The 26,405-nt window shown below is 38.1% G+C and overlaps 1 protein-coding gene across 3 annotated transcripts in view; it reads right to left on the bottom strand.

Moving 5' to 3' along the window:
- The window catches only part of TBC1D12 (TBC1 domain family member 12), a 102,327-nt gene that overhangs the window by 29,537 nt on the left and 46,385 nt on the right, over positions 1-26,405 (bottom strand). For all 3 annotated transcript variants that reach the window (XM_047073195.1, XM_047073193.1, XM_047073194.1), the window contains one exon: positions 10,130-10,245. In XM_047073195.1, coding sequence (XP_046929151.1) covers positions 10,130-10,245 — 116 coding nt within the window. The remainder of the gene's footprint in view (positions 1-10,129; positions 10,246-26,405) is intronic.

Raw genomic sequence — 26,405 nt, 5'->3', positions numbered from 1 at the left:
TCATGACCTGAGCTGAAGTCAGATACTTAACCAACTGAGCCACCCAGGCACCCTTTGAATTATTTTCAATAGGCTAGGGTGGGGAAAGATATGTGACAAACTTTCAAATTAAACAAAAGTTTTGCCTCTTCCTCTCTTGTCAAGATAGATTCCTCCAGTAGTTGTAACAGAGAGGAATAATGGTTAAGACTTCTTCAGGACATAATGGAATAAGAGGGACCAGGGTTACTCTCTTGCCTTGATTAATTAGAACAATGAAGAGAATATGCTAAGCAATAGTTTTTAGACGTTGGACAATAAGCAGCACAAGACGGTGATCCTTATGAGAAAAACTCTGCAAATAAGCATACGGCCTGGGAATTTCAGGTCTCAGTGCTGGAAGGAAGTACCCAAAGTCCATTAGTCCTGCTTAGTTGAGGAAACAGAGTTTGGAAGCAAGGAGTATGAATTTTCCAGGAAGGGAGCTACAGAGGAGTCCTCTCAAATTTCTGGCTGAGTACTATTTATGCAGGTGTGTGATTAAACTACGGTATCCAAGGTAAGAAATACTAGAAAGGAATAGGTAGAACATCCTCAAAGATTACACTGAGCCAGCCAGAGTGGAAAGTCGTCCTAACAGATAGGGTATCAAGTGGAATCATTAGGGTATTGGTTCAGTAGTAAGGATACTAGTCCTAAACTAAACGCTGTTCTGGAACCACTCTAATAATGATTAGATTAAAAGGGACAAACCAACTCCAAGGAACTTGGTACCAGACTAAAGCCAAAAAATATTTAAAGGAATACAAAAAGTCCAGTGTCCAACTATGTAAAGTCACAAAATCTAGTATCCAATAAAATTACCTGGAAGCAAAGAAGCAGGAAAATACAATTTATACTGAAGAAAATAATCAATAGAAATAGTGCAGAAGTGTTAGATAACAAGATTATACCTCAAGGATGATAAAACTGCTGTAATAAATATACTCAAGGAGGTAGAAGGAGAACACAATAAGAAAAGCTCAAGATCCAAATCAAACTTCTACAGATGAAAAGTACAATTTTTTTTAATGTTTATTTATTTTGAGAGAGAGACAGCGTGCACATGCATATGTGCACAAGCAGGGGAGGGGCAGGGAGAGAGGGAGAGGGAAAGAATCCCAAGCAGGCTTCTGCTGACGTGGGGCTTGACCCCATGAACCATGAGGTCATGACCTGTGCCAAAATCAAGAGTCAGATGCTTAACCAACTAAGCCACCCAGGTGCCCCGAAAAGTACAATTTCTAAACTGAAAAACACAAAAGGTGGGACTGACAGGAGATTACAAATTGCAGGGGGAAAAATGTGAGCTTTAAAATAGAATAGAAAGCTATACAAAATGAAATACAAAGAGAAAAAAATACCCCTTGTCAATCCCCTCAAAATAGCCTGAGTTGTGGGATATGAATATCAAGCAACATAATACATGTTTAATTGACTCAGAAAAAAGGGGAGAGAAGGCAGACAAGAAATAGTTGAAAAATAAAGGCTACAATTTTCCCAAAGTTGATACAAAATTACAAATGCAGACACGTTAGTTTCAATGAACCTCAAAGAGAAGGAATATGAGGAAAACCACACCAAAGCATATCATCAAATTCATGAAAATCAGAGATAAAGAAAAATCTTAATAGCTTTCAGAAAATAAAAGAATTCAGACAGCAGACCAGTACTACAAAAAGTGTTAAAAGAACACGCAGTAGAAGGAAATAATACCAGATGGAAATCTAGTTACACAACTTCTTAGAAGATAAAAGAAGGTTTAAAGAAAAAAATAATAAAAATGTATGGAGGGTGTGATTGTTAGTTTTGTGTATCAAACTTTCTCTCCCTCTCTCTCTCTCTCTGCCTGCTTGCCTGTCTTTGAGCTGGGATATAAGTCTTCTTCTGACTTTGGACTTGAACTGGAAATTACATTATCAGCTTTCCTATTTCTCAGCCTTAGGACTTGAACTGGAACTGGAACATCAGCTCTCCTGGGTCCAGAGCTTGCTGACTACAGATCTTCAGACTTCTCAGTCTCTAAATTCATGACAGCTACTTCCTTCTAATAAATCTCCTTATATACAAATAAGATATATAAAAATAAGAACCTTAATACATGGGGTTTCTACTTCTCTGGAGAACCCTAATACATGGGGTTTATAACATGTACAGTGGAAGTAATAGTACTGTAATGTTCTTATATATGTGAGATAGTATAATATTACTTGAAGGTAGTCCATGAAGAGTTAAGATATATAAACTATAGAGAACTACTAATATTAAAAATATAGGCAATTCATCAATAATAGATGAAATTAAAAGTCAACAGAATATTTTATCCAAAAAAGGCCAAAAAAAAAAAAATAGAACCTTGACTGCCATCCTATAATAAAAGACAAATTTCTCCACTTCCTTAGCATCTAGCTTTAAACACAGAATTGTTTCTAATAAGATTTAAAGAAAAGGGACTGTGGAATCTCTTGGAAGACTTCCAAAAAGGAAAGTTGACTCAGCTGCAAGAGGCCTTTTATTCGACCACTTTTGTTCCAATTGCAAGCCCGAAGTCAGCATGAGAGTGAAGTCACTTGCTGAAGGTGGTGCAACAGAAAGACATGAACCTGGGTACTCGATGCATGGAGACACCAGACTAGCTCTGAACTGCCCAACTCTGGGCCATGTATATATGAGGGAATAAATCCTTATGTGTTTAGGCCACTATATGGGGGAGTCTCTTATTTGTAGTTGAATGTAATTGCTGAGTGATACACCAGTTACACAATAATAATGCTCTAAAGGGCAGGGACCATTACAAACTTCACCTGACTCCAACCACTTTCAAAATCCATTGAGTTTAGCCCTTACACTAGATTAATTAACCTTATGATTCTGGGGAGCCTGGGCAACTCTTGGGTTTTGGCTCAGGTCATGATCTTGCAGTTTGTGGGTTCAAGCCCCGCAGTGGCCTCCACAATGACGGTGGGGAGCATGCTTGGGATTTTCTCTCTCCCTGCCCCTCCCCTGCTTGTGTTCACTCTCTCTCAAAACAAATAAATAAACTTTAAAAACAAAAAACCTTATGATTCCTAGTATTGCCTACCCTTAAACCTTACAAACTGAAGTTGTCCAATGCTGCTTCTCACCCAGGTCCTAACCAACTGTTAAGCCCAAACCCAGCCATAAGAGTCTCTCATTTCCTTTTACAAACTATCCTATCTCTGGATATAGTTTGATACCACAAAAGAATGGAGTTCATGGTGTCCAAATTTCAGATGTTATTACTATATAAAGAAAATAAAAAGTTTATTTATTGTGATGAAAATGAGACCACAGAAAAAAAGAGAAAAAAGCCAAATATAAATCTAGTTTTCAAGTAAACAGTGATCCTGGACTCAGTAATACTGTTTTCTCTTTTGCTCCTCCAGCCCAGACTGTAAGTGCTTTTCTGAAGCTGTTAATCTTTTGACCTCATATCCCCTTCTTTTCCTCTTCTAGCCCTTCTAACAACCTTAATAATAAATTAAGAGTAATAAATTACTCTATTAAAGTCTTTCTTCTTGAAATTACTGTCCTGGTTGTCAGTTTTTCCTGATTGCACTCTGAACTCTTAAGATAACAGAAAATTGTTTGATCTACCTTTAGAAATTTTTTATTTTACCAGGGGAGAAACAGCTTAATTCAAATTTCATTTCCAGTTTTTGAACTACAAATCTACTCTTAAGATATCTCACCAGTTACTACTATTTTCCACCAAAAAGGCTTGATCATTCCCTTCAGTTACAATGCTGCCTTATGCTCCTGGTATGAATCTTAATGCTTTTTGCACTTCATTCTTTCTTATTTTTTTTCCATAAGTCTCAATAAAAGACTAGCCTAGACTTAAGGGCACAACTTGGGGGATCTGGTCTTCTATTTACTGAGAAAGTGGAATTAGATCTAAACAGATCTCTCCTCTGCACAACTTTACAGTCCCTCCACATGGCTTAGACCAGTACTAACCCTTGCTGCAATGATAAAAATGTTCTTTCATGCTGTTAAAATGTAGTAGCCACTAGCCGCATGTAGCTACTGAGCACCTGAAATGTGACTAGTGTGCCTGAGGGAATGAATTTTCTATTTTAACTTTAATTAATTAAATTAAAATTTTTTTTTTAATTTTTTTTTTCAACGTTTATTTTTGGGACAGAGAGAGACAGAGCATGAACGGGGGAGGGGCAGAGAGAGAGGGAGACACAGAATTGGAAACAGGCTCCAGGCTCTGAGCCATCAGCCCAGAGCCTGACGCGGGGCTCGAACTCACGGACCGCGAGATCGTGACCTGGCTGAAGTCGGACGCTTAACCGACTGCGCCACCCAGGCGCCCCTAAATTTAAATTTAGATAGCCACCTGTGGCTAGTTGTTACCATAATGAAGACTCTAGGTCTAGACTCTAGAAAAAGAAGGAACCGTAACTTGCCATCCAGGTCATTTATGTAAGGGAATGGATCTAAATTTGAATAAGCACAAAGATCACAGATTTTAAGTAAACACAGAACTATGCCTCAAAACCATGATTATAAAGGCCTAATTAATTAATAAAAAGAGTACAGTCCCTTTATATGCATTATTGTTTCACTGACACTCACACCTTGGTTTTTCCAGATAACTCCCCAAACTATGTTGACCTAGTCCTAAAAGATTTCGAGAAGAGGCAAACAGATAGCTTTATTTGTGCCAGTCGTAAGTACATCAGTCTTAGCATGAAATAATTTGCAGGAAGGAGTTAAACACTGTTCAGGAAACAGAACTTTTCAGATAGTCCTATGTCAGGTTTTTCTATTGTGATTTCAGTTTTTTGAAAATGAGTACTTATATATGTACTCCAACACAAAATAGTAAATAAATAATTGGCTTATTAATTATTATAAGTCTTGGTATCCCCTTCTTCCAATCATCCTAAATGCAAAAGCCTTGGTACATAGTACAGAGTACAAATTCAATGGTCCAAATATGAAGAGTCCATATGGCAAACGTCCTAACCAATCTTTGATACTTTGAGGAAGACCAGAATTTTTAGTACCCTAAGCTAGACAGTGAATGAATAAAACATAAAACAAATACATACACAGACTTGTTTTTTTGTGTTTTTTTCTTCCAAAAAAAGTCACTAATTTTGCAGTCATTTGCCTAGGGAACTAATTAAAAAAATAGGATTCTTCAGTCTTGAAAATCAAAGGCTGAGTGAATAAAATCAACCAGGAAAAACTAAGCACCTCATTCAGTACTCTTAGGCACTCTAAGAAAAAGATATGGTTTACTATTGTCCCTTAGAAAAATGTCAATTAGTTAGGTGGTCAAGAGAAGAAACCATTAATGAATATCTAAGATAGTGGATCATGCTAAAAAACATGGTAAGAACATTTGCTGCTTTTCAAAGCTATCACATAAAAACCTATATCAAAAAAAATTTTTTTTGATGTTTATTTATTTTTGAGACAGAGAATGTGAAAAAGCAGGGGAAGAGCAAAAAGAGGGAGACAGAGGATGGGAAGCTGGCTCCACACAGACAGCAGACAGCCTCATGGGGGGGTTCAAACTCAAGAACTGTAAGATCATGACCTGAGTTGAAGTCAGATGCTTAACGACTGAGCCACCCAGGTGCCCTTATACTTTACTTTTTTGTCACCTTTTACTTGCACCTTTAAGAATTTCTCCACTTTGTTTGGTACTGTGTGTACAGTAACTCAGCCAAGAAGCCAGAAGAGAAAGAGACGTGGCTCTATCCATTGGTGGTTTTAAAAAAAGTCCCATAAGCATCAGTGATTTAAAACACAGAAGAGTGGGGCGCCTGCGTGGCTCAGTTAAGCATCTGACTTAGGCTCAGGTCATGATCTCGCAGTTCACGAGTTTGAGCCCCATGTCAGGCTCTGTGCTGACAGCTCAGAGCCTGGAGCCTGCTTCACATTCTGTGTCTCCCTCTCTCTCTGCCCCTCCCCTGTCTCTGTCTCATGTCTCATGCTCTGTCTCTCTCTCAAAAATAAACATTAAAAAAATTTTATAAAAAAACAGTAACATAGAAGAGGTTCCTATCAACACAGCTCATATGGATACTCTTACCTTCCTGTCCAAGGCTGGCTTTATTATGAGGTGGGTTAAGGGAGGAGTAGGCAGAGAGAAAATTCCTGTATTTGAAATCTGAGGACTTCAGATGATTAAATACTATAGCTGCTTCATACATAAAGAAGTTTCAACTATAAAAACCTACGCAGCCAATGATTCTGGATGTTTCTGCAAAATTACAGAAGCTAAGAAAAGAAAAGTGGCACCAATTCACAAATTCCCTTTGCAAGGGGAAACTCCTCCTCTCCTCCCATTATCACTGTGATCTATGAAAGAGGAAGTTTCCAACATCAATTTCATGCTGAGGGAAAACTTCTGTCCCTCTCTCCACCCCCTTGCAGATGCCACCTTAACAGAACTTGGCTGCATTCTGAAACAGAACAAAACTACAGATTACATAAGTTTCTGCTCCAAATTCTCAGCTTGTGAAGGCAAGGCTGAACTGGCTCAAATATATTTATTATATTTATATATATATATTTATATATATAATATTTGATTATATAAATTAATAATTATATTATATAATATTATATAAATTAACAATTAAACCTGCATTGTTTATTGATTATATAAATGTTAATTCATATAAATCACTTTCTCCCAAAAGACCCCTTCAATTTTAGAAAGGTGAACAAAATTTGTAATTAAATCACAATATCTCAGGGGCACCTGGGTGGCTCAGTCAGTTAAGCATCCGACTTCACTTCAGGCCATGATCTCATGGTTTGTGAGTTCAAGCTCTGCACTGGGCTCTGGGCTGACAGCTCAGAGCCTGGAGCCTGCTTTGGATTCTGGGTGTGTGTGTGTGTGTGTCTCTCTCTCTCTCTCTCTCTCTCTCTCTCTCTCCCTCCCTCCCTCCCTCCCCTGCTCATGCTCTGTCTGCCTCTCAAAAATAAATAAACATGAAGCCAAAACATAAGAGACTCTTAAAAACTGAGAACTGAGGGTTGATGGGGGGTGGGAGGGAGGGGAGAGTGGGTGATGGGTACTGAGGAGGGCACCTGTTGGGATGAGCACTGGGTGTTATATGGAAACCAATTTGACAATAAATTTCATATTAAAAATAAATAAACATTAAAAAAAATTTTTTTAAATCACAGCACCTCAGAGCTGAGTGGAACAGTAGCTATCAACTTGAATGTCTGTATTACAGATGAACAAACACACAAATAGCATAGAAGCTGTAATATTTATAACTAATATATGAATTTCAGAGAGTAGAGTGAAAAAAGTCATTTCTTTCAGTTGTTTATACATTTTTGGTACACTGAGATCCTCTTATAAATTTATTTTGTCTAGTGTACTATTTCAAGTTCCAATTTCATGGAACTCCTTATATAAGTTATAAGAAAAATTTAATATATTGAAATCACTGAAGGTTGAAGCCAAAGACTTAACTGAATGGAAAAGATAAAGCCTAGAGGCATTTGGTGGCTCAGTCGGTTAAGTGTCTGACTCGATCTTGGCTCAGGTCATGATCTCATACTTCTTGAGTTCAAGCCCTGCATCAGGCTCTGTGCTAACAGCACAGAGCTGGCTTGGGATTCAGTGTCTCCCTTTCTCTGTCCCTCCCTCTGCTTGTATTCTCTCTCTAGCTCTCAAAATAAATAAACAAACTTACAAAAAAAAAAAAAAAGATAAATCCTAGTCCTTAAAGAATTAGGTAGGTGAGAAGTGGAAATAAGATATTTGCATCCCAAGTGAGGGCAATAAATGAGCAAAGGCATGAAGGCAGGACTTAAAGAAATAGGTTTGGTTGTAAATAAAGTGTGGTGTAAAGAAAAATATGGCCCGAACACTAGAACAGAACTTTTTGCATGGTATTTTTATGAACTTCTGGGAAGAAATGAACAGTCCTGGTAAAGAGCTTAATCCACTTTGGATGAATTTGAACAAGTTTAAGAACACTCTTCCGAATGCAGTTATCTACCTGCTCAGCGTCAAGAGTCTGAAGATCTTTAACCAGGTATTCTCTTCTTGCTTATCTGACCACTCTTTGAACTGGCCTGGTTAATTCTCCTCCCTGGCAGCAAGACTGAAATGAAACTTTGACATGTTCTCATAACTGAATTTCTGAAAAACTCTTTAAAATTTTTTTTAAAGTTTATTTGAGAGAGAGAAAGAGAGAGGGAGAGAATATGAGAGTGAGCACGCGTGGGGGAGAGGCAGGGAGAGGGAGAGAGAGAAAATCCCAAGCAGGCTCCACACTGTCAGCACAGAGCCTGATGCGGGGTTCAAACTCACAAATCACGAGATCATGACCTGAGCTGAAATCTAGAGTTTGACTCTTAACTGACTGAGCCACCCAGGCAACCCTTAATTTTTTTTAAAGTAGGCTCCACACCCAACATGGGGCTAGAACTCATGACCCTAAGATCAAGAGTAGGATACTCCTCTTACTGAGCCAGTCAGGTGCCGCTAAAAAGCTTTTTTTTTTTTAAACCAATGGAAAAATGAAATATGAACATATTCAGCAAATCCTTAAAAAGGAGTGTCATGATCACACTTTCTTTAGTATGAAGGAATGTAACAAGAATAAAAAAAAAAATAATGTACTTACGTCCAACCTTTCTTCTCTCAGAATGTCTAAAAAATATTCAATTCAACCTCTGCCTGTTTGGCCCCAGATTCTTTTATTATGCTCCCCATGATAATGGGTGGAAAAAGGTGCAGATCAGGAAAATGACAAGACAGGTTAGGAATTTTTTACACTGGAAGGAAAGAGAAGTCTAGAAGAAAAAGAGTAGATCCAGAGAGCCCAAGAAGGGGGAAGAAGTGAAGAACCAAGGGGTCTTGCTTTAGGGAAGGTGTGTTTTGTATGATACCAAATCAGAGACAGTGTTTTAAAGAACAGCAGCTTTGTGGAAGGCTGAGATGGGAAGGGCAGAAAAAGGGAAGGGAAGAATTTAAATTGGTTTTGTTGGGTATTTCTATTCTTTGGGGCGCCTGGGTGGCTCAGTCGGTTGAGCATATGAGTTCAGCACAGGTCATGATCTCATTGCTCGTGCATTTGAGCCCCGCATGGAGCCTGCTCCTATCAGTGCAGAGCCCACTTTGGATCTTCTGTCCCCCTCTCTCTGCCCCTTACCCACTTGAGCTGTCTCTTTCTCAAAAACAAAATAATAAAAAATAACATATTCTTCTTTTTAAAGCTTTTCTTTATTTTGAGAGAGAGCGAGAGAAGGTGCACGCGTGCACAGAGGAGGGGTTGAGGGGGGACAGAGAGAATCCCAAGCAGGCTCCACGCTGTCAGCACAAAGCTTGATGAGAGGCTCGATCCCATGAACTGCAAGATCATGACCTGAGCTGAAATCAAGAGTCGGACGTTTAACCAAATGAACCACCCAGGCGCTTCAAGAATATATTCTTTTTAAAAAAAATTTTTTTTTCAACGCTTTTTATTTATTTTTGGGACAGAGAGAGACAGAGCATGAACGGGGGAGGGGCAGAGAGAGAGGGAGACACAGAATCGGAAACAGGCTCCAGGCTCTGAGCCATCAGCCCAGAGCCTGACGCGGGGCTCAAACTCACGGACCGCGAGATCGTGACCTGGCTGAAGTCGGACGCTTAACCGACTGCGCCACCCAGGCGCCCCTATTCTTAATAATAGTAAACTAACTAGTTGACAAATCAGTAGTTATTATTTCAAGCTCCCAAATTTCAAAATTTGTCCAAAAGGCAAAGACCAATACATCTTAAGTACCTATTAAATGGCAAGAAAGGAAAAATAAATGCCTTATCTTGTTAAGATAAGGCAGGAGAGTTGAAGTAAGAATAGATATAAAAAGCCATCTAAGATTTATGTTTCATTCATTGGCTTAGAGATACTTCTAGAAAATATGTATAAAGTTTGCACATCAATAATATATTCTTCCTTATTAGTTTTAGGATACATGACTGAGATTTTTAAAATTTTCTTAAAGCCATTTCTGTATTCAATTCTTACATTTTGTATGAAATAGTAAGCAAGATTAAATTGAAGTTTAAAATATAAACAGTGTGCCTGATGACCACCATAATACTTACGATGGTCGATCCTCAAGAATCAGGGCAGTGGTAGAAAGTGGTTCAAATTCAAAATTCTTACGTCTTGAAGACTGAGGTGGTGGTTTACAGGTCCTCCCTGTTCGTGCTTCATACTCCTAGAAGAGATTAAAATATACTTTATGCAGAGTCTTTTCCAATTTTCAGTTTGTATTATTAAATCTGTATCATTAAGAATGTTATACTATTGTAAAAAATATATTGAATTCATACATTAATTTGGTAAAAATATCAGGCAGACAAAAAAGTCACTTTTTTCCCTGAAGCAAACTAAATCATGAGTTTATATTACATATAAAGTATCAAAGTATGTTAAGAGAGAGGGAAGATACAAATGCACTATGTTAATGAGGGAAGGCTTTAGGGTGCCTTCTATGGTATCAGCTACCCAAGTCCAGCTTTGAATAATCTACAATCAGATAAACCTACTTTCTAAACCTTCAGCCAGATCAATAATGGAAATGTTGACACAAGATATAGATAATCCTATTGTAATGCTTTGAAGATCTCTCTCAAAAGTAACACTGAACCTGTAACCAAATACTGGTTTTCAATTTCGACCTACTTTGAATCTAAATACTATAAATCTATCTACTACTCTAAATTTAAACAGCAATTTACCATCATATATTATCTAAAAATATGGCAAAAGATTGTCAAATACATAATTAAAATTAAGACACTATTATTTTTTTTTAATTTTTTTTTTCAACGTTTATTTATTTTGGGGACAGAGAGAGACAGAGCATGAACGGGGGAGAGGCAGAGAGAGAGGGAGACACAGAATCGGAAACAGGCTCCAGGCTCTGAGCCATCAGCCCAGAGCCCGACGCGGAGCTCGAACTCCCGGACCGCGAGATCGTGACCTGGCTGAAGTCGGACGCTTAACCGACTGCGCCACCCAGGCGCCCCAAGACACTATTATTATGGTATTTTTCTAATTCATCTGAACTGATGATCCTATCATTCAAGAAACAACTGAAATTAATTTGACATGTTCTTGGTGGACACCTTTATATTTCTACAGTTGAGCATTTTTTCATAAATGTTCACAGATTTATACTGAAATTATTTCTAGAAATTTAAGAACAATAACAAGCTTACAGGATTATAATTTCCAGAATCCACATTTTCTCCTTTCTAAAAATATAAGTAAATAAAAACAAATCGATCTAGATTTGATCATCTCCAGATAACAAATACAATTTTAATGAAATTCTCAAAGATAACACACAATTTCATGAGTAGATCTGCAAGTCTTTACTGGCAGCTACAGAAAACATTAATTTAAATGAAGAAAATGAAATGCACTTAAAGTGATCAAGTGTTTCACTTACTGCCTGTTTTCCTACCACGGCCTACAATTCTTTTTGTATTATCTTTTCCAACTTCTATTTTCCCCTACCAAATCAAACAGTTGTAAAATAATAAACTGATGGTTCTACCTTTCTTAAAAATGTGATGGTCTTATTGAAACTTAATCTTCTAATTTGAGATATTTTTTAAAAATTTATGCTGTCTTAATCATTTTCTATAAACTCCAGTTTACGGTTACTGCCAGTGTTTATAAAGGTTTATATTATTATTTTATAATTCTTTAGTTCTGCATCTCCCCTTCCATCTAATAAATCTATGCTCTGTTAATCTGAGAGCTCCTTTGGATAATTATGCTGGATTTTTAGAGACTTCTTTCTCAAGTTATTTAACACTCTGTATGCCCTTTTTATTAACGCCCAACCCAAAGAACTGTACAGCTTTCAGAGTCAAAACGTCATTTTTCTTTTTCATAAATTTTCTTTCCTAACATCTAGGATATATATATGTAATTATGATCAATATTTTTTTATTTTAAATGTTTCTTTAAAAATCTGTTTTAATGTTGATTTTTTTTTGAGAGAGAGAGCGTGCGTGCACCAGCAGGGGAGGGGCAGAGAGAGAGGCAGAGAGAGAAAGAATCCAAAGTGGTCTCTGTGCTACCAGCGCAGAGTCCAACTCGGGGCTGGAACTCACACAAACCGTGAGATCATGACATGACCTGAAATCAAGAGTCAGATGCTTAGCAGACTGAGCCACCCAGGCGCTCCATGATCAGTGTTTCTTTTCTTTATTACAAACTCAAATATAACAAATCCCCCTTACTGCTAATGTTTTTCTTATTAAAAATCATAGATGCTAGACATACATGAGGTTTCTTTAATCATTTAAATGGCACTCTGTTGGGGCGCCTGGGTGGCGCAGTCGGTTAAGCGTCCGACTTCAGCCAGGTCACGATCTCGCGGTCCGTGAGTTCGAGCCCCGCGTCGGGCTCTGGGCTGATGGCTCAGAGCCTGGAGCCTGTTTCCGATTCTGTGTCTCCCTCTCTCTCTGCCCCTCCCCCGTTCATGCTCTGTCTCTCTCTGTCCCCAAAATAAATAAACGTTGAAAAAAAAAAATTAAATGGCACTCTGTTTTCCTACAATGTGACCTGGTCTCATTGCCAGACAGAATACAATGAATATCATCCAATGAAGTATTTCCCAAATAAATGCTTTAAATATTTAACACATTTGACCCTTGAAATAAACCTGTGAAGCACTTAACTCACAACAGAGGAAACTAAGGCACAAAGACATACAGACTTGCTTAAGGTCATAAATGGCAGACTGCGTAGCTCCAGAGCCTGGCTTTCTAACAATCTATTACCTTACTACATTAACAGTCAAGTTGCTGTCTCTAACAATTTAAAAGAATTAGATAAAATCATTCAGTGAGAGAATAATGGGGATTTTTAAAGTGGATAGATCAAGCTGACACTATATCACTGATTCAACTAAACATCACAAGAAGACACCAGTTGGTGTCTCCTGTTATGATGCAATATGAAATATTCTTGTCAAAAGAAAAATCAAAGTTTAATATTATTAAGCCTCTAGAATTGTGCTCTCCAATATGGTAGTCAAAAAGAAGTGATAATTGGGGTGCTTGGGTGGCTGAGTCAGTTGAACATCCGACTTCAGCTCAGGTCATGATCTCACGGTTTGTGGGTTCCAGTACCACACTGGGCTCGCTGCTGTCAGTGAAGAGCCCGCTTTGAATCTCCTGTCCCCCACATCTATGCCCCTCCCCAGCTCTCTTTCTCTCTCTCTCTCTCAAAAATAAATTTAAAAAATTTTTAAAAAAGAAGTGATAACCAACTATGTCACATATGCTTAAATATACATTAAAAAAACATCAAGGGATCTGAACTATGAGGAGGTTCTCCTATGGAGGACGGGACTAGGAATGAAGGAGATTTGTTTTACTTTAACATATTCAGTATTATCTGAATTTTCTTACAAGAAGAAATAAAGTATTTTGTAAGAGAGATCATTTACAGTCATGGTCGATAATGGACAAAGATTTTACTGAAGAGGTAGGATCAGAACTGGGGCAAAAATGATGGGTTTTAATTCCACAGGCAGAAAGGACTGGAAAGAACAAGTCAGAGGGAAGGGGTGGGGAAGCAAAGGCATGGATCAGGGAAACACATTAATTTCACTGAATATGGAAAAGGATGAGAAATAAGGCTGGAAACATGTAGGCTAAATTATGGAATTTTCCATTCATATAAATATTTGGAATTCATAAGCAAAATGGAGAGCCACTGAAAGTCTAGATAAAGCCTACCTTCTTTCTTATATTTTTTTAAAGTAGGCTCTATGGCCAATGTGGGGCCTGAACTCAGAACCCCAAGCCCAAGAGCTGCATGCTCCACTGACTGAGGCAGTCAGGTACCCCTAAAGCCATTAAAAATTAACCGAATAAGTACACATTTAATATAAAAGGTGACACAAAAAGAGGTACCTAAATATCATTTATGTATCTATCTTACAAATGAGCTTTATACACAATTGTCATTCAAGAATTTTTCACAAGAAAGAAGTTGTAGGTCTTGCATTTCCCATCAGACATCCTTAGCATAAAAATGCTTTAAGATTCTAGAGGGTTATGAACCAAAAAACCTTAGAAACACAGTATCAATCCAGCCCTAAATTAAAACAGCATAGATTTATATACCCGAATGACTCAAATATTAATTTGAATTGAACTAAAAATGCTACTCTAATGTGATTAAAGTTACAAATTATATTAGAAATAGTAAAATATTAATAAGCATCAGTACTTTCAAAATTGATCACATGATGATATCCTTCAGTTAGGTTTTTTTTTTTTCAATCACATATAACAAAAACCCAACTCAAACAGACGTAGGCAAATTTATCAGATCACAGGACTGAATATTCCACACACTTAGCTAACTTTGGTCTTTGACCAAGAGGTTCTGCCAGTCTCTCAGCCATGTCCTCTGAGTGTGGGCTTCATCGAGAGGCTGGCTTGCTGCTCACAGAAATGAATGCAGCAATGCCAGTTGTCACATCCTTATGATGTAACTTTCAAAGATCCCTCAGCTGCTCTTCTAGTAACTCTCAGAAAAGAGAACTTCCTGGAAGTTCTCAGTAAATATCTCACTCCACAAGCATCAGTGACCTGAGAAATAAACCTCATCAATGAGTCCATCAGAGCCTGTAGCTGAAGCAGATCACATGACTCTCAAGTAACTCTTGAGTCCAGGGCAGTAGGCAGTCACAGTGCTCACATGATGGAAAAGTAGTTGAAACAATATATCATGGATGGAATTCACTTTAATTCCACGTGTATCATGTCGTAAAAATTCCCCATATGTTTCTTCAACAAAAGTTTAATAATGAGCTAAGCACTGGTAATTTTATAGGCTATAAAGGAACTTTACAATATTAAAGAGCAACTGGAAATATCATAGTCCAAGGAAATCGGTAAATAATGCTATCTACAGTACATCCACTGTCTGAAAATACTGTTAAGACTCTGCCTCATTTTCTGTCAAAAAAAAATCAGTTTTAACTGACCTATTTTATGAGTAGTTGCCAAATATAAGAAAAGAAATATTTAATATATGCAATATATTTCTATGGGATGTTGTAATGAAGCCTATTTATTATTTTTATCATTTAATTTGTTCTTTTTCACTCAAAAAAATCTGTCCTATGCAATATGTTTAACTGCAGTAACTAGAATAGTAGGTGAACTAATGCTTAGGGCAGGCAGGCAAATATCTGTAGAACAATTTTTTCTGCTACTACAAAAAAATTGCATCAGACAAGCAATAAATTCTAAGCCTGATCAAAAGATGGTACTTAATTGTTGTTATTTCCATGAATGTAAAGTAGAAAAACTGTCTTACAATTCCAAGGTATGGAGATACTCTATACACATAAAGAGAAAAGATGTTTTTCCACAAAATAATCTCTCAGAAAACAGGTAGCATATTTGCCAATAAACATCTCTCATATTATAGGTGCTTTCTATTAATTTTGAACAGCAAAGTACAATTTGGAAAAGACACATTATCCTGAAGTTACCTCAATCAATGCTAACCTGGAAGGTCACTTGTTGATTAGCAAGTTTTGTTGTTTGCTTAACTGGAGTAGAAGAAACTGAATGTAAAGTAAGGATTTCTGGAGGTATAACCATCCAACTGCAAACTACCGTAAAGAGCCTTTAAACATAACCTTAAAAAGCAACATACTAACAGACTTTGTTGTAGAGATGATAATTTTATAGCTATGGAACAAATAAAAGAAAAAATGTAATGCATTTGGAAATTTAAGACTTGAGACAAAATTTCTCATAAGAAGATAATACATAGAATCAAAAAGCACTGTATCTTCTATACCTTGAACAAGAGTGAAAGTAATGTGCTCTGGGGTTAGAGACTTCAAAACTGGTCACAGTGATGCTGAACATATTGATGCCAAAGATGTATACAACAGTTTTGAATAAAAAAGCATTATTTCTTTCTTTTAAGTTTGAGAGAAAGAGAGCATGTGCGTGCAGGAGGAGGAGAGAGCAAATCCGTGGTGACAATAAAGAATGCCGGGCTCAGTCTCACAAACCAGGAGCTCATGACCTGAGCCGAAACCAAAGTCACATGCTTAACCAACTGAGCCACCAGGTAACCCCAAAGCACTATTTCTTAATACATTATTTTATATACTATGTGATTTGAATATGTAATTAGAAATTTAAATAAGCATTTTACTTACATCTATATTCCTAAAAATTATACACACATACCAACACACATGTTGGCCAATTCTTCAGAAACATAGGTAGATTCCCCTTTGGTGGACTAGGTAATTCATACCAACTTTCTTGGTGAAAACAACCTTTGTGACAATCCCTGACAAAGGGGAAACAAGGCAAGCTTAATGATCACCCCATTGTGCATGAAGGCTATTCTGGACATCAGTACAGAAAGGGAAAATTCAAACAAAAACTGGCTGTTAGTTTAGAACAGCTGAAGGAGGCCAAAGTTTATGTGCCAGAGCAGCAGAAAAGAAAACACTCCACTGAGAAAGAACTCTAGGAATCTGTATAGGAGTCCTGTTGAGTCTTCACCTGAATACTAACCTGTACATATGGTAAGGCCAAACACAAGTCTGGGAAAAAAAACAACTACTGGGGAAAGAACAATTACCTGGGAACAGTAAGCAAAACAGTCCCCCAGAGCTCATTCAGGGATGAGAAGTATTGATATTCCCACCAACCAAAATGTAAAGTCATCACTGAATACACAGGCCATTTAGGAGAGACCTAAATATTCACACCCATCTGAAACTATGCAAGTCAGAAGAGAATGGACAAATCTTTAAATGCTGAAAGAAAAAAAATAATAAAACAACGGGGGGGGGGGGTGAACCGTGCTGACTTAGAATTCTATACCATGAGAAAAGATCTTTCAAAAATGAAAGTGTAGGTAGCATAGGGTGCCCAGCAGGCTCAGCTGGTAGAGCATGTGACTCTTATTCTTGGTGTCCTGAGTTCAAGCCCCACACTGGGCAGAGTTTACTTAAAAAAAAAAGAGAGAGAGAGAGAGAGAGAGAGCGAGCGTGTGCGCATATTAACATTTTTTTCAAACAAACAAAACCCCAGAATCTGAGGTCAGTAGACCTGAACTAGAAGATATTTTAAAGGGCATTTTTCAGGGGTGCCTGGGTGGTGACTTAGTGGGTTAAACATCCAACTCTTCGTTTTGCCTTAGGTCATGATCTCACGATTATGGAATCAAGCCCCAAGTTGGGCTCCACGCTGACAATGCAGGAGCCTGCTTGGGGTTCTCGCTCTCCCTCTCTCTCTGCCCCTCCCCTGCTCATGCTCTCTTGCTCTCTCTCAAAATAAACAAACATTTAAAAAATTTTTTTAATGCTTATTTATTTTTGAAGGAAAGAGAGACAAAGCTTGAGCACAGAAGGGGCAGAGAGAGAGGGAGACACAGAATCCAAAGCAGGCTCCAGGCTCTGAGCTGTCAGCACAGAGGCTGACGTGGGGCTTGAACTCACGAACCGTGAGATCATGACCTGAGCTGAAGCTGGATGCCTGACTGAGCCACCCAGGCGTCCCTAACATTTTTTTTAAAAAGGGGAAAGAATATATCATATGAAAAGATGAGTTTACACAAAGAAATGAAAAGCACCAAAATAGTAAATATGGAAAAATATAAGACATTTTGGAAGACATGAAGAATTTAAAAATGTTAAAGGATATATGACTACTTAGAGCAAAAATATTATCAATTTACTAAGGGGTTTACAGCAGAAAAATCAGAAGGGAAAGAATGGCAATATACTGTTATTACATTGTATTCAAATTGAGGGTAGATTGTGATAAAGTATCACAAACCCAACTTCATCAGTTCTCAACAATGTCCCGGAGATGCTTCCACGGAGTCTGTAAAGTCAAATCTGTATTCTTAATGGTTTGTCAATGTATTAACATGAGCTCTAATGGTGCTAAAGCAATGTTAAATATAACTAGCACAAATCAAGGCAATGGCACAAAACTGTACTACTAATCACTGTATTCTTTGTGGCATGCACTCAAAGTTAAAAAACTAAAGGGGAATAGAGTAGGTCTGGCCAGTTTAAGAATGTCTATGATTAAACAGTAAATATCACTTATTATAGGTCAAGATTTAATATAATTAATATCGCTTTAATATTCTATGTGATAAAAGGAGACATATACATAAGGAACTTCTGCTGCACACGAAGTACAATGGTTGTCTAGAGAAAAAGCATTTGTCCAGTTATTTGAGTGACAAACTGGACAAACCTCTTTTATTATGGGCACTATTTTTAATTAAAAGAAAAACTGATAGCAAGTATAGTTATTCAGAATTGAGTATCTGGTAGATATTTCCTCAAATTTGTATAAAGTAGGCACTTCATCTCCATGGTATTCCTCCAAAACAAACAAACAAACAAAAAACATAACCCCAGTCAAGTCATGGGGAAATCATCAAACAAACCCAAACTGTAGATGTGACATAATAAACACATATATTTGGTCTGTTTCCTGGCACACAGCTCCTAAAGCCCTTGAAATCTCCTAAACAAGTGGCTTTTAGTATGCTAATGAGGTGATAGCTGAAGTCTCCTGGATATCCTCAGGATCAGGGCTGGTTGTCAGGGAGACCAAGTACTGCCATGGTTAGAACTTTCAGCCCCCTCCCCACCGCCCCCCCACCTCCCATCTCTGGAGAGGGGAGAGGTGCTGGAGATTGAGTCAATCACTAATGACCAATGATTCAATCCATTATGCCTACACAATGAAGACTCCCCCCAAAACTCTAACAAACGGCTCAGGGTACTTCTGTGTTAGTGAACATATGGGCATGTGGGAAGTGATGCACCTGGAGAGGTCATGGATGCTCCATGCCCCTTCCATATACCTTGCTCTATGTATCTCTTTCATATGATTATTCATGAGTTGTATCCTTTTATAATAAACTGGCAATCTTAGTAAGTAATCTGTTTTCCTGAGTTCTGTGAGTCATTCTAGCAAATTATCAAACCCAAGGAAGGAATCCTGGGAGTCTGCAATTTATAGTTGTTTGGTCAGAAGTACTAGAAGCCTGAACTCGCAATTGGCTTCAGAACTGGGAGGCAGTCGGGATGCCTGGGTGGCTCAGTCAATTAAGCATCTGACTTCGACTCAGGTCATGATCTCAAGGTTCGTGAGTTTCAGCCCCACACTGATAGAGAAAAATCTGTTATAAGATGGCCGACAAGACTGATAGGGGAATTCCAGTCCCTGCCTGAAGACTCCCCTTCCGGGTTTTTCTTACTACTGGGTTTTTCTTCCCACCCTGCTTGCCAGGCTAGAACAGACTGTAAATTGTCCCCTCTGCTTATGCTCGAGGCTCAGACCTCTGGAGAGTAATCTCCTCTGAGCCCACCAGTATAAAATAAATCTCCTGCCTTCCAAGATCTCCAAGTGTCTCTTGGTTCTTCTGCTTGGTGATCCAGACCAGTTTCTGTAACATGTCAGGCTCTGTGCTGTCAGCTCAGAGCCTGGAGCCTGCTTCAGATTCTGTATTTCCCTCTCTGTCCTGTTCCACCTCCCCCCCGCCCCCCCGCAACTCCGGCTGTCTGTCTCTCTCTCAAAAATAAACATTAAAAAAATTTTAAAAAGGGGAACCTGGGTGGCTCAGTCAGTTGAGCATCCAACTTCAGCTCAGCTCATCTCACCACCTGTGAGTTCAAGCCCTGCGTCGGGCTCTATGCTGACAGCTCAGAGCCTGGAGCCTGCTTAAGATTCTGTGTCTGTCTCTCTCTGCCTCTCTCCCACTCACACTCTGTCTCTCTCTCTCTCTCTCTCAAATAAATAAAAACATTAAAAAATTTTTAATTAAAAAAACAGTGAGAGGCTGTCTTGTAGGGCTGAGCTCTTAACCTGTGGAATCTGACCCTCACTCCAGGTAAATAGTGTCAGAATTGAACTGAATTGTAAGACACCCAGCCGGCATCAAAAAATTGGTCAGAATAGGGGAAAAATCCTACACAGTTGGTGTCAGAAATATTGAGGGTAGAGAAAAAATAGTGGAGTTTTTCTTTTAGCAACATACATGAAAATATCTGACCTCCTCAAAAGCGTCAAGGGCATAAAAACAAGGAAAGATTGAGAAACTGTCAAAGGGCAAAAGACATAGAAACGTTATAACAAAATACAATGTAGTATTCTGAATTGGATCCTGAAACAGTAAAAGGACATAAGTAGAAAAACTGGTGAAATCCAAATGAAGTCTGGAGTTTAGTTAACAGCAGTATACCAATGTTAGTTTCTTAGTTTTGACAAAAGTCCAGAATAATGCAAGTAATATTAGCATTAATGAAAAATTAATGACTATATAGGAATTCTCTGTACTTTCTTCTCAACCTTCTATAAATCTAAAGCAATTCCGACATAAAGTTTATTAAAACAAACAAAAAAGGATAAAGTGATCTAGTGATTTCAAGGAAAGCAACTGAAAGTAATTATTGCCAACAATATAAGTCAACCTTTCAAGTCAAACTAAAATTCTGCAAAACCTGTAAATGCCACCATCTGTTTGACAGTTTCCAATAAAATTTTCAGATGAAATCGGTGGTGATATTACTGTAATTGTTAAAAACTGTATAAGAAAATGTTACAACATTGAAATGATCTGCAATATAATAAACCAGTATCTTCCAAATGATCAATGTGTGATATTATGAAACCACACACAGAGAAAAACATCCAAAGTGCAAGAGAGACCAATGGATTTTAAAGTAACAGAGTTATAAAGTTTCAGGTTCCACAATATAACTTACCTTTAAGAAACTACCACTTGATGAGTCTGAATGTACCAAAGAATATCCACAATTATCTGAAAAGGCTATTAAAATGCTCCTCCCTTTACAGTTGTTAAAAAGAAAACCACAGGCCCAAAATGGAGTCACTTAGGCCACTCAATGACTTGACCTAACCTGACTAACGTTTCCACTTGCCCCAGAAATTTAGTATAATTGGTCAGGAATTTTCTGCTCAGCACCAGAGAGGTAATCTGTCACATGGGCCCTCACCATTCCCCTAAAGGAAGATGAAGTAATCTGCATGATAAGACCCCTTAAGGGGTCTTCCCTAAAGAAAGGCAACCAGGCCTAAAACAATCCTTTCTTTTCTTTTGCTAATAACGTCTTGACCCACTACTCTCTTTCCTATAAAAACCCTCCATTTTTATACAACTCCTCAGAGTTCCCCTCTACTTGCTGAATGGGATGCTATTCAATTCATAAATCACTTAAATAAAGCCAGTTAGATCGGCTGAATTTTGTTTTTTAACACTGTCTCATTATCTGTTTGGAGCCAGATTTCTTCACAGATGTAATCTAAAATAACATATAGCAAGAAATTGAAAGCAGCCAGCCTTCTTTATTAAACCAGACTTCGAAGAGATATGAAAAAAATGTAAAATAATGTCACTCTTCCCACTAGTTTTAACATACTTGTAAAACAGAGTTACCATGTTACTTACACTACCATGTAATGACTTTATTATCATTATTTTAAATGAATAAATACTTCATTTCAGTTTTAATTTTGGGTATAAGAACTGATAATCACCTGAAGCAAAAAGTCTTTGAGGTCTTACTAATAACTACAAATCCAAAGGAGTTGTGAAATTAAAACATTTGAGAACTGTCAAGTCAACCACTGAAAATCTAAAACAAAAGTATATGTAATAAACTAATGGAAAGAAAATGGAGTACTAAAAATACTCACTTAATCCAAAAGAAGGCAGGAAAAAAGAAAAAAAGAAACAAAGACCAGATGGAACAATTTGAAAAGAAATAGCAAAATGGTAAATTCAAAAAAGAGTCACATCGATAACGACATTAAATGACACTCATTTATAAAAAGCAAAACTTACCAGACAGTATACAAAAGATTTAAATATATGTTATATAAGAAACCCACTTTAAATATAAAGATCAATAAAAAGAAAAAGAATAGAAAAACAAATATCATGCAAACACTAACTGAAAGCAAGTTGCAGTGGCCAAAGTCAGACAAATATTTAATAGGTTGATTCATCAAGAAGACAAAAACAAAGCTTCAAAACACATGCAGCAAAAGGAGAAACAGAGAAGTAGATTATGGTGGAGATTTTATTACTACTGTCTCAGTAATTCATAGAACAAACAAAATCAGCAAAATTATACAGGACTCAAACAACACTATCTTTTTTTTTTTTTTTTTAACTTTTATTTATTTTTGAGACAGAGAGCTACACAGCATGAACGGGGGAGGGTCAGAGAGAGGGAGACAGAATCTGAAGCAGGCTCCAGGCTCTGAGCTGTGGGCACAGAGCCCGACGCGGGGCTCAAACTCACAGACGGCGAAATCATGACCTGAGCTGAAGTCAGGTGCTTTTTTTTTTTTTTTTTTTTTTTTTTTCAACGTTTATTTATTTTTGGGACAGAGAGAGACAGAGCATGAACGGGCAAGGGGCAGAGAGAGAGGGGGACACAGAATCGGAAACAGGCTCCAGGCTCTGAGCCATCAGCCCAGAGCCCGACGCGGGGCTCGAACTCACAGACCGCGAGATCGTGACCTGGCTGAAGTCGGACGCTTAACCGACTGCGCCACCCAGGCGCCCCTGAAGTCAGATGCTTAACCGACTGAGCCACCCAGGCGCCCCTCAAACAACACTATCTTCCAACATGACCTAACTGACATTTATAGAATGCTCCCCCAGCGTCTTCAGAATACACAATCTTCTCAAGTGCACAAGGAATATTCACTAAGACAAGCTATGTCCTGGGCATAAAACAAGTCTCAGTGTGCCTAGGTGGCTCAGTTGGGTTGAGCGTCCGACTTCGGCTCAGGTCATGATCTCATGGTTTGCGGTTTCAAGCGCCGCATTGGGCTCTGTGCTGACAGCTCAGAGCCTGGAGTCTGCTTCGGATTCTGTGTCTCCTTCTCTGCCCCTCCCCCACTCATACTCTGTCTCTCAAAAATAAACATTGGGGGAAAAAAGTAAAAAACAAAACAAAACAAGTCTCTAATTGAAAAGGACTGTAATTGCATAATGTATATTTTATGACCATAATGGAATTAAATTAAAAATCATTTATAGAAACTTTTCTGGCAAATTCTGAAAAACCTGAAAATTAAAAAAACACTTCTAAATAATCATTAGTAAAATAAATAACAGAAAGAGAAAACATTTTAAATGGAATGAAAAATGAAAATAATGAAACCTGTGGAACACAGTTAAAGCAAGGCTAGAATAAAATTTATAGCTTCATACACTTACATTAAAAGGATGAAAGCCCTAAAATCAATGATCCATCTTTAAAAAACTAGAGAAAAAGAACTCTAAAGCAAGAGCAAAGAAGTAAACAATGAACAACAGAAATAAATGAAATAAAAAACAGAAAGAAGAGGTAAAAATCTATGAAACTAAAGGTATTTATTTTCTTTTATTTTAGAGCATGTATGAGCGGGGAGCCGGGGAGGGGGCAGAGGGAGAGAGAGGGAATCTGAAGCAGATTCTAAGGCTCAGCGTGCAGCCCAATGTGCAGCCCAATGAGGGGCTGGACCCCACGACCCTGAGATCATGATATGAGCCAAAATCAAGAGTCAGACACTCAACCGAGCCACCCAGGTGCCTCATTGCTGATTTTTTAAAGTAAATAACTTTATTTTAAATCTCTCTGTCCTCCCTCATTCTCTCTCTCTTCCTCTCTCTCTCAAAATAAATAAATATACATTTTTTTAAAAAATCAGTGCAATTGGAGAGCCTGGGTGGTGGCTCAGCCGGTTTAGCGTCCAACTCTTTGTTTCAACTTAGGTCATGATCTCACAGTTTCATGAGTTTGAGCCCCACATTAAACTCTGTGCTGGCAGTGCAAAGCCTGCTTGGGATTCTCTCTCTTCCTCTCTCTCTGCCTCTCCCTAGCTTGTGCTGTCTCTGTCTCAAAATAAATAAACTAAAAAAAAAAAAAAAAAAAAAAATCCATGCAATTGATAAACTTCTGGTAAAACCAGTCAAGAAAAAAGAGAAGACACAAACTACAAAAATCAGAAATGTAAGAGAGAGAATCTCTATTCATATTCATATCACATATCCAGTAAACATTAAAAGGATAAGAGAGTAATATGAATAATTTTATTCCAACAAATTCAACAACAGATGAAATGTAAATATCTCTTGAAAGACATGCACCAAAACTGACTCAAAAAGAAAAACTTCATAGCCCTATATCAATTAAAATTTATATATACATATATGTATTTTAAGTTTATTTATTTAGAGAGAGTGCACATGCATGCATGAGCAGCAGTGGGGCAGAGAGAGAGGGAGAGAGAATCCCAGTAGGCTCTGTCAGCGTGAAGCCTGCCCAAAATGGGGCTCATTCTCATGAACCATGAGATCATGACCTGAGCCGAAATCAAGAATGGGCCACTTAACTGACTGAGCCACCCAGGTGCCCCTATAAATTTGTATCTAAAAATTTATTCAACAACAACAAACCTTCATGTTTGGTTTATGTCAGTGGTTCTCAACTAGAGTCGACTTTGGCCCCCAGCAAACACTGGCAACATTTAGACACTTCTGGTTGCCACGACTTGGGAGGGGGGGTGGAGTGTGGCTACTGGCATCTAGTGGGTAGAGGCTGGAACGGTGGTAAATATCCTACATTACAGAGGGAAGTCCCCACAACAATTACAAGGCCTAAAATGTCGATAGCACTGAGGTTGAGCAACTTTGCCTTCGATAATTTCACTGGCAAATTCTATCAAACATTTAAGGAAGAAATAACATCAGTTCTGCACAAATTCTTTCATAATGGGGGGGGAAATCATTCTCAACGCATTCAATGATGGCCAGCATTATCCCAAAACCAAATTCAAACAAAGGTGTTAAAAGAAAATTACAGGAGCACCTGGGGGGGCTCAGTTGGTTAAGCATCTGACTTCAGCTCAGGTCATTATCTTGCAGCTCGTGGGTTGGAGCCCCACATCAGTTCTGTACTGACAGCTCAGAGCCTGGAGCCCGCTTCGAATTCTAGGTCTCTCTCTCTCTGCCCCTTCCCCACTTCAGCTCTGTCTGTCTCTCTCTCTCAAAAATAAACATAAAAAAAAAAATTATAGACCAGTATCTCAAATGAAAATCCATAACAAAATATTAGCAAATTGACTTGTGGTTTCTGGTCCAGCATGTAAGAGGCTTAGAAGCTGCCACTCCATTCTAAAAATAAAAAAGTCAAACAAACTAAAAAAATTATTGATTTTTCTTAGAGCCATCAGAGAAGTCAGGTCACAGGGCAAAGTGTGACCAAAATATGGAGACAGATAGGTGGATATACAGAAACGTGACAGAAAACCATGAGCAAAAACCTCTGTGGGAACAAATGCCAGACTTGGAAAACATGAACTATAATTCTGTCATTGAAAAATTCCTGGAAGCTCAATGTGGACAGGGCAAGAACTAAAACTCCAAGAGGACCCAATCTCACATACTTTTGTGAGTTTTACCTCTAAAGGAACTCTACCAAGTCCTCACTGTCAATATCAGAGAAAAATGCCCTCAGGCTTCTAGCAGTAGCAGGGAAAAGGAACTATTCTGAAATACTCTAGAGCATCTGTTTTCCTTAACAAGGCCTGTTTTCAGGAGAAACTATCTTACCACAGCCTAACTTACCTAAGGGAAAGGAAACACCCAACTCCAGCCCACTCTGGCCATCCTCTCTCACCTACGCAGGGACAGATACTAAGACGTACTGGTCAAGTTCACAATCCAAAAACACACCAGATCACCAAAAGACTACTAATTAATCTTAAGAGTATAGAACTTTCCCTCCCCAAACCATATTACTATTACATTACTAAAGGTCTATTTACTACAGTTCCTTTTACTTAGAACATTGTGTCCACTGTGCAACAAAAAATTATGAGGCAAAATAAAAGGCAAAAAAACAATTTAAAGAAGCTGAAGCAGCATCAGAACCAGTCAGATATAGCAGGAATGTTGGAGGCAGTAGGCAAAGACTTTTTAAATACTATGATTAATATGGTAAAGATATTCATGAAAAAAAGTAGACAACATGCAAGTACAGATGGGCAATGTAAGAGAAGTGGAAACTCTAAGAAAGAATGAAAAAGAAATGCTAGAGATAAAAGCATTTTTTAAAGCCCTACAACAGAAATGAAGAATGCTTTAAATAGGCTGATAAGTAGATGGGACTCAGCTGAGGAAAGAATCTCTGGGCTTGAGGATTTTGCTTTTTATGTTTATTTATTTTTGAGAGAGAGAGAGACAGAGCACAAGCAGGGAGGGACAGAGAGAGAGGGAGACACATTATCTGAAGCAAGCAAGCTCCAGGCTCTG

Source organism: Lynx rufus, unplaced genomic scaffold (genome assembly GCF_022079265.1).
Source record: "Lynx rufus isolate CCGP_SWC_20201006 ecotype Redwood Valley unplaced genomic scaffold, mLynRuf1.p SCAF_11, whole genome shotgun sequence".
In the NCBI taxonomy this organism is placed as follows: domain Eukaryota; kingdom Metazoa; phylum Chordata; class Mammalia; order Carnivora; family Felidae; genus Lynx; species Lynx rufus.
The sequence above is the reverse complement of the archived record's forward strand: the minus strand, read 5'-3'. Positions and strand labels throughout refer to the sequence as shown.